This window comes from Trichosurus vulpecula, chromosome 2, assembly GCF_011100635.1.
Source record: "Trichosurus vulpecula isolate mTriVul1 chromosome 2, mTriVul1.pri, whole genome shotgun sequence".
Lineage (NCBI taxonomy): Eukaryota > Metazoa > Chordata > Mammalia > Diprotodontia > Phalangeridae > Trichosurus > Trichosurus vulpecula.
In genome coordinates this window covers 122,816,840-122,834,863 of record NC_050574.1, presented here as the reverse complement: position 1 = coordinate 122,834,863, position 18,024 = coordinate 122,816,840, and the positions used below count along the sequence as shown (strand labels likewise).

Below are 18,024 nucleotides of genomic sequence, written 5' to 3'. Positions count from 1 at the left end.
TTCTCTCCTCTGGTATATGTAGTACATAAGGAAATTCCCACTCTGACATGTGCTGACATGTTTCTTCTCAGGACTAGGGCTAGTCCAGAGTCTTACTTTATAGGAGTAGTGCACAGGCACATCTTTAGGAATAAATTAACTGCATGGTTCTAAGGAAAATAAGAAACTTCAGATAAGTAAGTTTTCAGCCTTTTGGTATAGGCATTTATATTATGATTGATACTTGTGAATATACTATCAATTCTTTTGCGTAAGAATCTAAAAATATGCTCTCTGTACTCTTTTTTCCACTCCTAGACTTCTTTTTTTTTTTAATTTAAATGTATTTATTTAACATATTTGGTTTTCAGCATTGATTTTCACAACAGTTTGAATTACAAATTTTCTCCCCATTTCTACCCTCCCCCCCCCACTCCAAGATGGCTTATATTGTGGTTGCCTTGTTCCCCAGTCAGCCCTCCCCTCTATCACCCCCCCTCCCCTCTCATCCCCTTTTCCCTTCCTTTCTTGTAGGGCAATATAAATTTCTACGCCCCATTGCCTGTGTATCTTATTTTTTAGTTGCATGCAAAAACTTTTTTTTGTTTTTGAACATCTGATTTTAAAACTTTGAGTTCCAAATTCTCTCCCCTCTTCCCTTCCCACCCACCCTCCCTAAGAAGTCGAGCAATTCAACCTAGGCCACACATGTATCTTTATGTATAACCCTTCTACAATACTCATGTTGTGAAAGGCTAACTACATTTTGCTCCTTCCCAACCCATCCCGCTTTATTGAATTTTCTCCCTTAACCCTGTCCCCTTTCCAAAGTGTTTGTTTTGATTACCTCCACCCCCATCTGCCCTCCCCTCCATCATCCCCCCCCTTTTATTTTTTTTTTATCTTCCTCCCTCTTCTTTCCTGTGGGGTAAGATACCCAACTGAGTATGTATGGTATTCCCCCTCAGGCCAAATCTGATGAGAGCAAGGTTCACTCATTCCCCCCTCACCTGCCCTCTCCCCTCCTCCCACAGAACTGCTTCCTCTTGCCACCTTTATGCAAGATAATCCACCCCGTTCTATCTCTCCCTATCTCCCTCTCTCACTATGTTGCTCTCTCATCCCTTAATTTCATTTTATTTCTTTTAGATATCTTCCCTTCATCTTCAACTCACCCTGTGTCTGCTCTCTCTCTTTTACATATATATATATATATACACACACACATACATACACACATATATATACACATACATATAAACACATATATATATATAAAACCACACACATATATATACACATACATACACATACATACATATACACATAGATACATACATACATACACATTCACCTATCTATATACATACATATACATATACATACATATACATATACATACACACACACACACACACACACACACATATATATATATATATGCATATTCCCTTCAACTGCCCTAATACTGAGGTCTCATGAATCATACACATCATCTTTCCATGTAGGAATGTAAACAAAACAGTTCAACTTTAGTAAGTCCCTTGCAATTTCCGTTTCTTGATTACCTTTTCATGCTTCTCTTGATTCTTGTGTTTGAAAGTCAAATTTTCTATTCAGTTCTGGTCTTTTCACTGAGAAAGCTTGAAAGTCCTCTATTTTATTGAAAATCCATATTTTGCCTTGGAACATGATCCTCAGTTTTGCTGGGTAGGTGATTCTAGGTTTTAATCCTAGCTCCATTGACCTCCGGAATATCGCATTCCAAGCCCTTCGATCTCTTAATGTAGAAGCTGCCAGATCTTGGGTTATTCTGATTGGGTTTCCACAATACTCAAATTGTTTCTTTCTGGCTGCTTGCAGTATTTTCTCCTTGATCTGGGAGCTCTGGAATTTGGCAACAATATTCCTAGGAGATTTCTTTTTGGGATCTATTTGAGGAGGTGATCGATGGATTCTTTCAATTTCTATTTTGCCCTCTGGCTCTAGAATATCAGGGCAGTTCTCCTTGATAATTTCTTGAAAGATGGTATCTAGGCTCTTTTTTTGATCATGGCTTTCAGGTAGTCCAATAATTTTTAAATTATCTCTCCTGGATCTATTTTCCAGGTCAGTGGTTTTTCCAAGGAGATATTTTACATTGTCTTCCATTTTTTCATTCCTTTGGTTCTGTTTTATAATATCCTGATTTCTCATAAAGTCACTAGCTTCCACTTGCTCCAATCTCATTTTTAAAGTAGTATTTTCTTCACTGGTCTTTTGGACCTCCTTTTCCATTTGTCTAATTCTGCCTTTCAAGGCATTCTTCTCCTCATTGGCTTTTTGGAGCTCTTTTGCCATTTGGGTTAGTGTATTTTTTAAGGTGTTGTTTTCTTCAGTGTATTTTTCAGTATTTTTTTGGGTCTCCTTTAGCAAGTCATTGACTTGTTTTTCATGGTTTTCTCGCATCCTTCTCATTTCTCTTCCCAATTTTTCCTCTACTTCTCTAACTTGCTTTTCCAAATCCTTTTTGAGTTCTTCTATGGCCTGGGGCCAGTTCATGTTTTTCTTGGAGGCTTTTGTTGTAGGCTCTATGACTTTGTTGTCTTCTTTAGGCTGTATGTTTTGGTCTTCTTTGTCACCAAAGAAAGAATCCAAAGTCTGAGACTGAATCTGGGCGCGTTTTCGCTGCCTGGCCATATTCCCAACCAACTAACTTGACCCTTGAGTTTTTCAGTGGGGTATGACTGCTTGTAGACTAACGAGTTCTATGTTCTACGTTTGGGGGGGAGGTGCCTGCTCTGTCAGAGCCGCACTCCTCCTTCCCCAATGACCCCCAGTCCAGACTGGGCTTAGATCTTCAGCAGGCTGTTGCACTCCTGCTCTGATCCACCACTTAATTCCTCCCACCAGGTGGGCCTGGAGCGGGAAGTAACAACAGCTGTAGCTGCCCCACCTCCGCTGCCCCCCGGGGCTGGAAGCCGAACTGGGAACTCCTTCCACTCCCGCAGCTTTTCCCACTAACCTTCTCCGCAGTCTTTGGTGTTTGTGGGTCGATGGGTCTGGTAACTGCTGCAGCTCACATATTCAGGGCGCTAGGGCCCCCTCCGCCTGGCTTCTGGTCTGGATGGTCCACGCTGCTCAGGCTGGGCTCTGCTCCACTCCGTTCCCAGCTCCCAGCTCCCAGCTCCCAGCTCTGTGTGGAATAGACCTCACCCAGAGACCATCCAGGCTGTCCTGGGCTGGAACCCTGCTTCCCTCTGCTGTTCTGTGGGTTCTGCCATTCTAGAATTGGTTCAGAGCCATTTTTTATAGGTTTTTGGAGGGACTCGGGTACTGAGCTCACTCTAGTCCCTGCTTACCAGCTGCCATCTTAGCTCCGCCCCCTCCTAGACTTCTTATACATAGATTTAAAAAAATCAAATTAATATGCTTCTGAAAAAAATGCAGAGAACCTAAGGCCTTAAGGTCTAATTTAATCAAAGGCATGGGTTATTTTTACATTTCCTTTGCAGTTTCATATGGTCTTCTCCCTCTCCCATGTCTACCCTTCTCCAGTTTGGGAAGATTTGTGAGAGAAAAGGCAAGGTTCTTTGGTTAAGTTCTTGAAAAGTCACCACAAAATGAGATTGGAGCATATTTGAAACAACAGTGAAGAAAGTCATGCACATCCCAATACTAAAAGCTATTCATGATCCAGGTTGGAGGAATGATGACTTTTTCTCATAGGCCAACTTCAGTTGTATCTGGTTCAAATAGAAATGATAAATACATGATTTCATGTAAAAATTAACACTTTCTACAACAATTGTAAAACTAATTAAAAGTATAATTCAACAAAGCATTTATTAAGCAAGTAAGTGTCTGATCTAATAGGAACCCTCTACTACTTACCTGCCTGTGTGACCTTAATCACTTGATGCCCCAGTTTCTTCGTCTGTTTTTATAAAAGAGTTGGACTAGATGATCTCTACATTCCCTTATAGCCCTAAATCCTACATAGTGATGGGACTTACCCATTGTCGCCTGAAAAACAGTACCAGCTGTGACTTGAGAAATTTTAATTCAATTCTACAAGTATTTTATTAAGCATCTACCATGCGCAAGTCACTAATCAACTATTTAAAAGGCAGCTACTAAATCACATTTCTTATTTTTTAAAATTTAGTTTTCAACATTAACTTACATAAGATTTTGAGTTCCAAATTCTTTCCCCATCTCTTTTCTCCCTCCACCCCAAGATGTAGTGTAATTTGATATACACTCTACATATATATATTCCTATTGAACCTATTTTCATGTTAGTCGTGTTGTAAAGAATTAGAACCAATGGGAGAAACCACAAGAAAAGAGGAAACAAGCAAAAAAAAAGCAAATAATATGCCTCAATCTGCATTCAGACGCCATAGTTTCTTTTTCTGGATGTGGATAGCATTTTCCATCATGAGTCCTTTGGAGTTGTCTTGGATCCTTGCATTGCTAAGAAGAGATAAGTCTATCAAAGTTAGTCATCTCACATTGTGGCTGTTACTATGTACAATGTTTTCCTGGTTCTGCCCACTTCACTCAGCATCAGTTCATTCAAGTCTTTTCAGGTTTTTCTGAAGTCTGCCTGCTCATCATTTCTTGTAGCACAATAGTATTCTATTACATTCATATACTACAACTTGTTCAGCCATTCCCCAATTGATGGGCATCCCCACAATTTCCAATATTTTGCCACCACAAAAAGAGCTGCTATAAATATTTTTGTACATGTGTGTCCATTTCCCATTTATACAGACATAGAAGTGGTATTGCTGGGTCAAATGGTACATGCACAGTTTGATAGCCCTTTGGGCACAGTTCTAAATTGCTTTCCAGAACGGTTGAATCAATTCACAATTCCACCAACAATGCATTTGTGTTCCAATTTTCCCCCATCTTCTCCTACATTTATCATTTTCCTGTTTTGTCATGTTAGCCAATCTGATAGGTGTGATGTGGTACCTCAGAGTTGTTTTAATTTGCATTTCTCTAATCAATAGTGATTTAGAGCATTTTTTTATGACTAGATAGCTTTAATTTCTTCTTCTGAAAACTGCCTGTTCATATCCTTTGACCATTTATCAATTGGGGAATGACTTGTATTTCTATAAATTTGACTCAGTTCTCTATATATTTTGGAAATGAGACCTTTATCAGAGACTCTGGCCATAAAAATTGTTTCCCAGCTTTCTGCTTGAGACCATTAATCTTGATAATCTTATCTCTCAAAGGATTATTTTGAGGGTCAAATGAAAGGATTATATAAAGGGTTCTGGGGATACATTTGGTGTTTTTAGTCAATATTTAATGGCATTTTTGTCCTGTAAATTTTTCTATTTAGGAGCATACTAATTCTTCAACAGACATTAAGTACCTACTCTTTATAGACTTCTGTGATAGAAATAGGACAGAAAAAAGTTTAGATGAGATTTAAGACTTAGATATCGTGAAGTTTTTAAAATGTTACATATGCAAAGATAAGAATAATACATGCTACATGCATGAGAGAGTTATAGAACAAAATGCTATGTGAAGTCCAAGGAAGAAGGTTGTTACCAGAAAAGATCAAGGAAAGCTTCATGGAGAAGGTAGCATCAGAGTGAAGCATTCAAAAATGAATAGGAATTAAACTATGTTAAACCTCTATTTTCCCTCTGCTAACAAAGTTTCTGATAATAAAGGATGTATAGCTTCACCTTTATTGGAGATATTACTTATATATTAGATGGGGCAAATTATTTTTTACTGTACTTGTGGATAATGTTAGCAAGTAAGTTAATAGTGTTGGTGGAATACCAGCTTTTAAAAACCAAACCATCTCTTCAAACCCCAGATTACAAAGTCAGGAGAGAGGGCAGAATTTGAAAGCCTGTATATCTAGTTGACTTGGCTAATGAGGGGATTTGATCTGTTTATTTCAATACCCATTTGCCAGGTTTTATTCTTTTCACTTATTTTATGGTTACTTGTTGTTTGTAATCTGGTTTTGGCTTACCAAGTCAAGAAACTAACCTGATGGAAATGGAAAGAGGATTCAAGAGTATTCATATTAGGGCCACTTACTGCAGCAGTTGGAGGGAGAACTCCTTGAGTTTGAGGAATTTAAAAGTGAAATTTATTCAGTTTCTGTTCATTACAGCTCCTTCATTTGGTGGCAGATGCATCTCCAAATTAGTGATTGTGGTAACACAAGCATCTGCACTAGGGAGAGGAAAAGGAAACCCAAGGACAAGACGTTTGTAATTTGTTAAAAGATATTCTTCATTGCCAGGCAGAGACAGAAGTGGGATGCCATGGGCCTTCAAATCCATCTTTATATTGGGATGGTGGTGGGGTAGTTACCAAGAATGAGGTAGTGTGGCAAGCCTGAAGTTCGTTTCCCAAATTTCTTTTTTGGTGTTCCAGCATAGTGATTTCTGAGGAGGAAGGAAGGCATTACCTGATATGTGCTTTGGGATATTTGAGCACAGTAGTTGGTTAAGAGGGATGAGAGTATGGTACATGGAATAATTCCTGATTTACCTAAGACATGGAAGTTCTCATCTATGATGCCAGCTGTTACGAAGCTTTCAGAGGCCAGATGGAAATTTTTGCCTATAATATAGGTTATTGGGAAAAGAAGGGAGACCTTCTTGGCTTTTGAGGCAAAAGCACAAAGCAAGAGACAGTTAACACTTACAGGATTCATGCTTGTTGTTTGACAGGTGCCAGGGGAATGGTCTTGCGTTGTTGAGTGAGGAATTAAAGGCCTTATAAAGGTGCTTATGTTTTTCTCCCCTTTGGAATTCTACTTGTGAAATGCTAGACTTCAATACACAAAGATCCTAACAAGGGAGAAGGGTCTTCCTTATTAATAGTTATATATAAATGTTCATATAAATGTATAGCTTAAAACTGCATTAAGGTTTTTAGAATACCCTGTATTCTACAGCAAGCGACACTGATTCGTTAATATTTCTCAAGAGAAGAAAGATGGGAACACAAACAACTTACAAAATCCTAAGAAGCAAAACCATCTCCTTATAAATATAATAACTACAGAGACCAGATAGCATGGAAAGGATTGTGGCAGTTTAAATTTTGTTGGCTTTGCCGCAGTACTTTATAGCTGGTTTTCAGGAGCAAAATTGGAATACCTAAAAAAAACCACAGAGGATCTATCTCAAATATTATTGCTCAAAAGATTTGTGATTTTATCTCTCCAGGCACATATCACATCCCCTCTACATTTAGTATATAATTTGCATGAGTATCATTACCTGGTGGCCCACCTGGTGGTGACCTTCTCTGTACACTTAACACAGACACCAAAAAAGAGACACAATTCATTACCAGGTCTGTACCTGAAGCCTTTCCAGTTTGATAGGAGCTGTCAGAGCTTGTTCTTTGCTGGCAGAGCCTTTGAAAACCCATAGTTCCACCTCTTTATTTGTATCTTGCATGTAGTTGGTATAATTTTAGAGCTGGAAGGGCTTGTGGAGGTATTCTAGCCTGACTTTTTTTTTTTTTTAATCTCCTTGAGTCTCCCATTTTACAAATGAGGAAGATGAGGCCCAGAGAGTTTGAAAGACTTGTCACATAGCAGGTTAGTTGGTAGCAGGGCTGTGATTAGACCCCAGATCTTGTATATCAGGCTAGTATTCTTTCAACATGGTACACATCCCATAAACCCAGTAAAGGCATAGTGATGTGGTAAAAAGAAAGTTCAACTTGGGATTAGGAAACCGGACATCATAGATCTATGTTTCAAGTATAGGCTGTTCTCCCTTCTAGGAGAGAAGGAAACACGGAAGTTATTTGTCACAAAAATATTCTGCAGACCACCCGGACAGAAAAGAAAATACATGAGTTGAGAAAGCAAAGCACTGGCCTATCACAGAGGGATGATTTATAGTGATAGGAAGCTTTAATGATCAGAAATCAGCTAGAGCTTTCTCAGCCCAAAGCAAAGCATCTTAAAGCAAAGGAGAGAAATTCTGGATAGGGGAAATAAGATTAGGAAGGATAGAAAATTCTCAGGAATGAAGAAGGAAAAAGGTGAATTTTCTGAAGAGAATGATGTTGATGCACAAAGACCTCACCAGTCAAATGTTTAAAATACAAGGTGTCCAAAAAGTCTTTGAGCAGTTCCCCCTCCCCCGGCTTTCCTGCCTCCTTTTGTGTGTTGTCTCCCCCTGTAGATTGTAAGCTCCTTGAGAGTAGGGACTTTTTATTGTACTTCCAGCTTTTAGTACAGTTCCTGGCACAAAATAGACTCTTACTAAATGTTTATTGGTTATCAGATTTGCAGATGCCACATTTGGGAAGCGATAGCTAACATTGGCTCCATTTTCGTTGGTTGTCCCCCATAGTTGGAGCTCTTTCCTTCCTAATCTTCATCTTCTGTCTCCCTGATTTCCTTTAAGTCTCAGCTAAAGCTCTGTTTCCTGCATGAGACTTTACTAGGCCTCTGTAATCTTAGTATCTTTCTTCTCAGATTATTTCTAGTTTATTCTGTAGATATCTTATTTGTACTTTGTACTTGTATCTTTGTTTTTACATGTTGTCTGCACCATTGGACTTTGAGCTTCTTGAGAGCAGAGACTGATTATTTGCTTTCCTTTGTATCCCTGTGCTCAGCATTGCACCTGGCACATAGTAAGTGCTTAAAAATGCTTTTATCACTTGACTTGGCTTCATCAAGATCTCAAGTGATCTCAACAGGAGAGAATATTGAATCTAGTAAAATGAAATTTGATAAAGATAAATGTAATTACATTTGGGTTAAAAAAATCAACTTCTGGGTATAGGATAAAGGTAGGAACATTTTGGCATAGTTTATCTGAAAATAGTCTGGTTTTCAGTGAACTTTTAAGTTCATTATGGGTCAGCAGTGGGCTTTCAGGAATGAGGTACGTCTCTTCTATTCTCTGCCATAGTCAGAGTATTGTGTTCAGTTCTGGGTGCCACAGTTTAAGAAAGAAATTGACCTGAGTTCAAATTTTCCCCAGACACTCACTAGCGATGTGCCCTTGGACAAGTCACTTAAACTCTGTCTGCCTAATCCATTGGAGAAGGAAATAACATACCATCCTCGTTTCTTTGCCAAGAAAACCCCAAAAATGGGGTCACGAAGAATTGGATGTGACTGAATAACAACAACAAGCTAACATATTAACTAGCACTTTCATCATTTGTCCGTCATGGTTGGAAGTCTCTCCTTCCTAATCTTCATCTTATGTCTCCCTGACTTCTAGGATTAGAATTCCTTAGCTTGAAAAATAAGGATAATTCTGTAGCTAGATCTTCCAAATGGAGAGGAATCAATTGAGACAGTTTTCAGATAGGAATTTTTTGGGAGATGGGGCTTTGCTCTGCCTTTTTACTAGGCTGGAGGGACAGTTGTTATTAGGCTACTTTGTTTCATCTTTTCCTGTACCATACTGTGACTTATTTTGCCACGTATATATTTAGCTTATGAGTTGATATGTGTTAAGTACATGATCAAACATGGTAGAGGGAAAGATTCCCAAAAGTAAGGATGGGGCTGCATGTTCTTCTCATTTTACCCTTAAATATAACAAAAGCCTGAAGAAAAAACTGACCAATCAAAAATAGGATTTTGGTCATAAATTCTTGAAGATTGCTGTGGATGGTATACTTTGCCATAGTGGGGGTATGTGGTGTGGTAGGCATAGAGATGGTCATCTTTCTGCCAGAAAAATATGAAGACTATGTTTTGGACCTTAAATGAACTTTAAACATCATTTAGTCCAACCTCTACATTTGACCGATAAAGAAACTGAGGTCTAGGTAAGTTAAGTGACTTGCCCCAAATTACAGAGGCAGCAAATAGCAGAGCCAGGGTTGGAACCTAGTTCTTCCGATTCCACATGTAATGCTCATCTCACTTTAGGTAGCTACCTAAAGACTTTGATTTGGAGTCAAAAGAACCAGGTTCAAATTCTGACTTTTCTGCTTACTAGCTATGTGACCTCAGGCAAGTCACTTCTTGTCCATGGACACATCTGTCAGTGGGTTGGACTAGATAACTTCAGAGATCCCATCCAGCTTTAGAACAGTGATTTATGACCTTTTAACTAATCTTGACTAGCTTTAGCTCTAAGTCTTAGAATGTCAGAGCTGAAAGGAACCTTAGAAATTATTTAGTCCAGTGCCTTTATTTGGCAGAGGTGAAAACTGAGGCCCAGAGGAGAGTAACTAACCTTCTCGAGATACTTAGAAAGTTAGTGGCAGAGTGAGGACTCAAAGCCAGGTTCCCCAAATCTCCTATTTAAGAGCTTTTACTGCTATACTATGTCACCTCACTGCACTATCTTGCCTTCTCAAGCTCTTGTAGGAACCAGTCAGGTGTGTCTGGTCTTCAGCAGGGACTGACCTTACTGGCTGTGTGAATAGGCCTTATATTTCCGGTTTTATTTATATTCTCTTAGCTATGTGGTTTTTGGATTGCTCAAAAATGCAGAGCAATTGGACTTTAAGCTACAGCGAAGTGTTGGTTTGGCAAGAGTTTAGTATGGTAATAACCTTATTTAAAAATTAGAGGGGCTTTAGATCTGATAAGTCTCAAGATGATTCTAGGGTTGACTTTAAACTTTTCTATCTCTTGTGTAATTTGTATTTTTAGTTGAGGGAAGAAAAGTTAGAAGAGGAAAAAAGCTCTGAGGATCTGATTCACAAGCTGTTACTGGAGGACATTGAAGCAGGGAAAAGGAGAATGGAAGAACTGCAGAAAAAAGATGAACCATTAGTTCTCGTAAGTAATCCCCTTTTAATGATAATAATAATAATAATAACATTTGCATAGTACTTTATATTTTATAAACTGTTTTCCTTTGTGGTGAATCAAAGAAGGTTCAACCTTCCAAGCATATCAATTTATTAAGCATTGCATGCCAATTGCCTAACAAAGCAGGGCCAGACCTCAGCTTAGGCCTAGACGCTGAATACTGGGGGACACAGACTTTGATACATTAAAAGCAATTACTCAAATAAGGCCAACTAATTAAAAGGAAACAATCAAACATTAGGTAATCTGATTTCTATTTGGGTAAAAGATCAGGGACTTTCCAAGTTGAGAGGGGAAGAGCAAACAGATGCAATTCCCTGAAATCAGAAAAGGAGCTGTCCCAGTTCCACCCCCCATCCTGCCCCAGTGTCTTGTGAACAAAGGAACATGGAGTCAATAACCGATTGATCAATATAGGCCCAGTTTTCAGATGAGACATGGGTTGCTTGAGATGTACAATTGTGAGAAAACTCCTTGCATCAATCTTTGAATCTGACTGGGTTTCTGGTCACCATAACCTAACTTCTTGGTTAAGGGTTTCTAAATAGCAGGTAGAGAGAGGTGTTCCAGTTTCCCAGTCATGCAGGGCTAGGTTCAAACAATGTAATAAGTTGTTCTCTCATTTTCCATAATTGAATAAAGTTTTCTCACAAGTTAGAAGTTGCACTAGACTAACTTCTTGAGTAGAAGAGAACCTGAGCTAGCTCCAGAATTGAGTCACAAGATGGAGTCAGTGTGCTTCATTCATTTGCCACAGTTAACCACTTGCTGGCCTAATCCCCTCAATTTCCTCACCTTACCGCCCTTCTTAATAGAAATTTCTTAGACTCACCTTCTGTCACAGGCACGCTGGGTGATGGAGCACCTCAGAATTCACTTGAATTTGGTGATCCAGTGACACTGTTGGGCTTCCCAGTTTATGAGAAGTAGAGAACTTAGTAAGGAGGGTCCAGAATAGCACTAAGATATTAGTGGAAAAATCAGACTTGTGTGGACAGGTTAAAAGACTAGATAGGTTGGGGTAGGGGAGTGGAAGGAAGGAAAGACTTAGCATCAAATACTGTCCCACAGTCTCCTGTGTTATTATCTTACTTTGCTATTTAAGCAGTCACTGTGCTAAACACGGGGGACACAAAGACAAAAATGAAATAGCCCTTTACCTTAAGGAGCTTGATGGAGACCTGAGATTCACTCTCTTTAGGAGATTCCTTTAGGATTCTAGTAAGGCAAGAAAAAGCATTGGACTTGATATCAGAAGAGTTGGGTTCAAAATCTTGGCTTCAACATTTAATGTCTGTGTGTCCTTTGGCAAACCACTTAATCTCTCTCGATCCCAATTTCATCATCCATAAAATGGCAGTAAGGACACAACTGTGCTCCACACCTCAGAGTTGTGAGAGAGAAAAAAAACCACCAAAACTTTGAAAACCATAAAGCCTACAAATACCAACTCATGTGAAATAACACTTTTTACATGTACACAGCTACTTATAAATGGTCTATTTATTCATTAAAACATGCCATTCTTGTGTGTATTTGGAAAGAGTAAAGTTGGTTTCTAAAGTGAGGTATTTTCCCTATTCTTTTTTTCTCTTCCCCTTTCAATGCATCCCTCTTTCTCACCCATTCTTTTTTTGAGATCATCTTAACATTATAGAATCATGCTCATATCCTCTGTCTAGGTAAACTTCTAACTGCCCTACTGATGATACAGTTCTTAGGGGTTATATATGTATCATCTTCGCATATAGGAATCTAAACAGTTTAATCTTATGATTTCTCACTCATGTTTACCTTTTTATACTTCTTTTGATTCTTGTGTTTGAATGTTAAATTTTCTATTCAGCTCAGGTTTTTTCATCAGGAATCCTTGAAAATCCTCTGTTTCATTAAATATCCATGCTTTCCACTGTGGGATTATACTTAGGTTTTTCTTGGTTGTAATCCTAGAATCTTATATTTCATGTCCTGTACTCTCCATGGGGTAGTTGCTAAATCTTGTGTGTTCCTGACTGTGGTCCCTTGGTATTTGGATTCTTTCTTTCTTGCTGCTTGCTCCCTTGCCATCTTTCTTCTTGACCTGAGAGCTCAGGATTTTTGCTATAATATTCCTGAGATTTTCATTTTGGGATTTCTTTCAAGAGATGACTGGCTAGTACAGGGGAGATGACCTGGGAGAGAATAGAGGGGGTCAAATGAAAATGGAAGAGTAGGATTTTTTAAGGAAAGGCAAAGAGAGAGAGGTGAAAAGCAATAAATTATGGTCAGATTTGTAGGTGGTGGCAAGATCAAGGGCATGATCATCTCTGTGTGACTGAAGTGAGGTGGAAGAGTAGCTCACTGGAGAAGAGTAGGTTGAGAAACTAAATGTTTAGGGTATATGAGGGAGAGTTGATATGTATGTTGAAGTCCCCTCTTATGAGGGCAAGAATTGAGGAGGAGAGAAAGATTGTGAGCTAGGTACCAAATTCATTGAGGAAGGAAGGGGAGTGACTTAGGAGACTGCAGACAACAGCTGCCAGGATTTTGATTGGGTGGTAGGCATGAACCTTAAAGGAAGAGGTTACTGAGTGATGGAGGAAAGGGGAGAACCTGGAGGTGGCAATGGGGAGCAAAGAATATTCCAACTCCCATGTCTAGACTAGGGAGCTGAGAATGAGTGAAAGTACAGCCAGTACTGGAAAGTGTGGCCAGGGAAGCTGTGTTTTCAGGGGACAGCCAAGATTCAGTAAGAGCTAGTAGATGGAAGGAGTGAGAGAGGAAAAGATTTAAATGAAGGGAAATTTGTTTCCTATGGAACCGGCGTTAGAGAGGGCACAGTGGAAGGGCTGAGTGGCATTTGGTTGGAACTTTTGGGTGGGAGGGTTGAAGAGGTTGGGAAGGAGGAATCAAGAGGTGGGACGTGAGGAATGGGGTTTGAATTACAACCTCCAGGGGTTCAGAATCACTGGGATTTCTAGGGTGTTCCCAGATGTGAAAATGCAATCTGTGTGTGTGTGTGTGTGTGTGTGTGTGTGTGTGTGTGTGTGTGTGTCTAAGTATGTATATATGTATGTCAGTTACCACCCTTTATGATTGTACTACAGCCTATCATTTCCAGATTTATTTTGCAATTTTACTCCCCTTTGTGCACTCTGATGTCCAGCCAAACTGGCCTGCTCTGCTGTTCCTGAACTGTTCATTACACCCTTCTACTTCTATGCTCTTGCACTTTTGATCTCCTTGCCTGTAATGTATTCTCTCCTCATCTCTACCTCTTAGAACTTGGGCTTTTAGTTCAGCCTTAACTTCAAGGCAGTCATACACTCTTTTTTGATCCCTCAATTGTTAGTGTGTTATCAAATCATTTGCAGTTTTTAATCTATGTGCAACTTGTATGTTCCCAGTAGAGTGTATGCTTTTTGAGAGCAAGGATTTTTTGGACCTTTGTTGTCTTTGTATCTCCAAAAGCTATTGTGGTACCTTGCACATAATAGACACTTAATAAATTACTAATTCAGTTGAATTGAAGTGATTTCCCTAAGATCCTAAGGTAGTGAGTAAAGGCACAGGGATTTGATTATGGCCTTCCGACTCTATACTCCTGGCTCTTGAAAAGTGAATTATTTGAATTTTGGGAGAATCAATTCTATATGTTATTTGCCAGATACTTCTGGGGTTTTACCATTCTGGTTATATAAATGTTGCTATTATTATCAACAATAATAGTAGCTCACATGTATGTGATGCTTTATGGTTTATGGGATGCTTCCCTCTTATTAACCTTGTAAGGTATATAATGAACCCAAACAAAGTAAGAACTTATTAGGGAATACTGGCCCTAACCCCTAATAAATGATTACTCAGCATCCCCTCCCCCAGGAGGTGCTCTGGCACCAGGGCTGCACAAACCAACATCAGGCTTACAACGGAATGCAACTCCGTACCCCAGCAGTACACCTTTTTCCCCCAGTGCCACAGAGACCCAAACTCCACGCAACAGAAATTTGCTTGGTCTGCAATAGACATGTGGCAACATTCTGTCTTGCAGCAGTGCCTAGCCTGAGCTGAGGAACAGAAGGAACAGGCAGGATATGTGTCTCTATATTTGTCACAAAACTCAAGACTCCACCATCTTGTCCCAATGCTGTGGAGATCCAAACTTCAAATGGCAGAAATTTACACAATCTTTGATATCTACTTGGCACCTGTGTGCCGCTGAGCCAGAGAACTGAGGAACAGAGGAAACAGGGTAGGATACATGTATTAGGGACTATGTGTCAATCCACTAAGCCTGAGGGAAAGAGCCTAATATCCAGCTGGAGCCAGTTCTCCCCTCTTCCTCTTCCTTCCCCACCAAAGTCACTTGGTCTCGAGAGAGACCAAGGCTGGTGAACTGTGAACTGCCCATCTTGCAATCTAACCTCCAGAGAAACCATTATAAGAAAGGGGAGGACATCAGAAAGTGACCAGTAAGGATTGTACTTGGCTGTGTGAGAACCACAATACAGTAGAAGCTCAGAATCTTGGAGTTTGTCCACACTGTTGGACTGTCTAGTTGGAAATATGAAGCCCAAGCTTCTACCTTCTGCACAGCACCTTTCCTGATGCCCTCAATTGCTAGTGTCCTCCTTCTCTACTTTGTAATTATTTTTATATTTGTTCTGTGAGTAATTATATATGTACACGTTGTCTCCCCAATAGAATGTAAGCTCTTTGAGAGCAGGGATTGTTTCATTTGTTGTCTTTGTGTTCCCTGTGCCTAGCAAATAGGCAGGACTGAAAAAGTGCTTATTGGTTGATTGACAAGATGTAACATACATGAGACAATTAGAAAAAGGAATAAAAACAATTTAAGTGGTCAGATGGAAGATTTTGTTGTATGGAGTGCACATGTTACAGGGAATTGGTAGAAAATTCAATGATCATTTTAAGAATGACAGTGCATTTATATTTTTGCCTTGTGATGGAAACAGAGTGGATATTATCTTGATTTTATAGATGAAGAAATTGAGGTGCAGAGAGGGAAGTGATGTGCTTAAGATCCTGCAGTAAAGAGCAGAGCCAGTTATAACTCTTAGTGTAAGTCTCTTTTCAGCAGATTACACAGTTGTCATTTTTAGTTCAACCTGGGGAAGTTTAACATTGCCTGACCTCTTTTAAAACATAACATGGCTAACATTGAAGTTAAGTCTTCATTTTGAAGTTATTTCTATACATAGCCATATTTTTTTCTCCAGATTTCAGCCTTAACTAAGTTAAATTAAAAAAAAAATTAAGAGGAGGGGATTCTGATGACTGGCAGTATTTGGGGGAGGGTAGAGTTCAGATACCAATACAAACATTTAAAACTAGAGATTCTTTGCTTGACTAAGAGAGATAGAAAAATTGATTTCATTCCAGACTGGGATTTAAAATGTTACAAATGTACCTGGGGTCTCCTTTAGTATATCATATCAAGGATCCCTGATTAGTTGATCTTCATTTATTCCCTATCATTGGAGATCTTCCAGCAGAGGCTGGACATCTAGTTTCAAGGACATTGTAGAGGGAATTTTTATCTCATTAAATGACCTCTGAGTTTCTGTGATTATTGTCACCATTTTGGGTTTCCCCATGGCTTGTAAGGGCTTCCTCATTGGGAATGTTTGGTGCCTCAAAATCAAGAGAGAACTCGAGGCCAAGTTAAAGTTAGTAACTGCCCAAACCCTCCTCCTGTTTCTCTCTTTTGTCACTTCAGGGAATTGACAAATATTGCTCTTGAGAATAGATAAAAGCTTGGCTGCCCTTGTAGCATAGGTCCTGTATGACTCTAATGCATGTTTCCCATCCAAATTTTCTAGCAGACTTTGCTGTAATTGTTCCTTGTTCACAGTAGTGGTATCAAGGCTCTTTCTTTTTTTCCAGAGGTATAAAGAATCACTGTTGTGCAACTCATCAATTGTCATGTTGAATGGTTTGTACAAGTTATTCTTAGAAAAATGTTGAAAATAGAAAGGTGAAGGAGGAATGGGACAGGGGGAAGAAGCAGGAAACTAGTCTGCCCTTCTGAAGGGGGAGCTATTGAGTGCCTACTGTCTAGGAGGGTAAAACTGCATTTTATAATGCTTTGCAGCTTCAACTCAGTATTGTTACTGTCAGCTGTTGGCAGCTGGGACCTGGGGTGGAAGTATCTAGAAATGGAGAAGAGAAGTAATCAGATTTTGGATTTTAAGAAATAAGGACCTTAGGCTAAAATAACAAAACAGGAAAATGATAAATGCTGGAGAGGATGTGGGGAAATTGGAACATTGTTACATTCCTGGTGGAGCTGTGAGATGATCCAGCCATTTTGGAGAGTAATTTGGAACTACGCCCAAAGGGCCACAGGAATGTTCATACCCTTTGACCCAGCAATACCACTTCTAGGGTTGTATCCCAAAGAAATCACACAAGCGGGAAAAGGACCCATATGTACAAAAATATTTATAGTGGCCCTTTTTGTGGTAGCCAAGAATTGGAAATCAAAGGGATGCCCATCAATTGGGTAATGGCTGAACAAGCTATGGTATATGAAGGTAATGGAATACTATTGTGCCGTAATAAATGGGGATGATACAGACTTCATAACAACCTGGAAAAACCTACATGACATATTGCTGAGTGAGCAGAGCAGAGCCAGGAGAACATTGTACACAACCACAGAAGTATGGATTCCGTGAGGACCAACCCTGACACACTTAGCTCTTCTCAGCAACACAAGGTACAAAGACAACTCCAAAGGACTCACGATGGATAATGCTCTCTACATCCAGAGAAAGAACTATGAAGTTTGAATGCAGATTGAGGCATACTTCATGCTCGCCTTTTTTTCTTCTCTTTTGTTTTTGTTTTTGGGTTTTGTTTTTTTTGTTTTGTTTTGTTTTGTTTTGGTTCTGTTTCGTCTTTCTCATGATTTGTTCCATTGGTCATAATTCTTCTCCGCAACTTGACTAGTGTATAAATTAATTCAATGCGAAGTTAAAAAAAAAAAAAGAAAAGAAATAAGGACCTTAGATAATTAAAAAAAAAAAACAAAACCTTGTGGCCCACTAACAGTTTTATGTGGAACTAGCAATTGAAAAACATTCTACTATAGCATTTACCAAACTCATTTGGCCATAGACTTTTGAGCTTGAAATATATTTACAGAATCCATAAAAGCTGGTCTAAAGTACCCCCGGAATAGAGTAAGGTTGGGGTGATTGTGAAGCAAAAAGAGAGGAATTTAAGTCTCTTTTCATTAAAGTCGT

General features: G+C 39.2%; 1 protein-coding gene across 1 annotated transcript in view; it reads left to right on the top strand.

Annotated features, from left to right (window-relative positions):
* RNF169 (ring finger protein 169) overlaps positions 1–18,024 on the top strand; it is an 84,829-nt gene that overhangs the window by 35,160 nt on the left and 31,645 nt on the right. Inside the window, exon 3 of the mRNA XM_036743896.1 lies at positions 10,613–10,741. Coding sequence (XP_036599791.1) covers positions 10,613–10,741 — 129 coding nt within the window. The remainder of the gene's footprint in view (positions 1–10,612; positions 10,742–18,024) is intronic.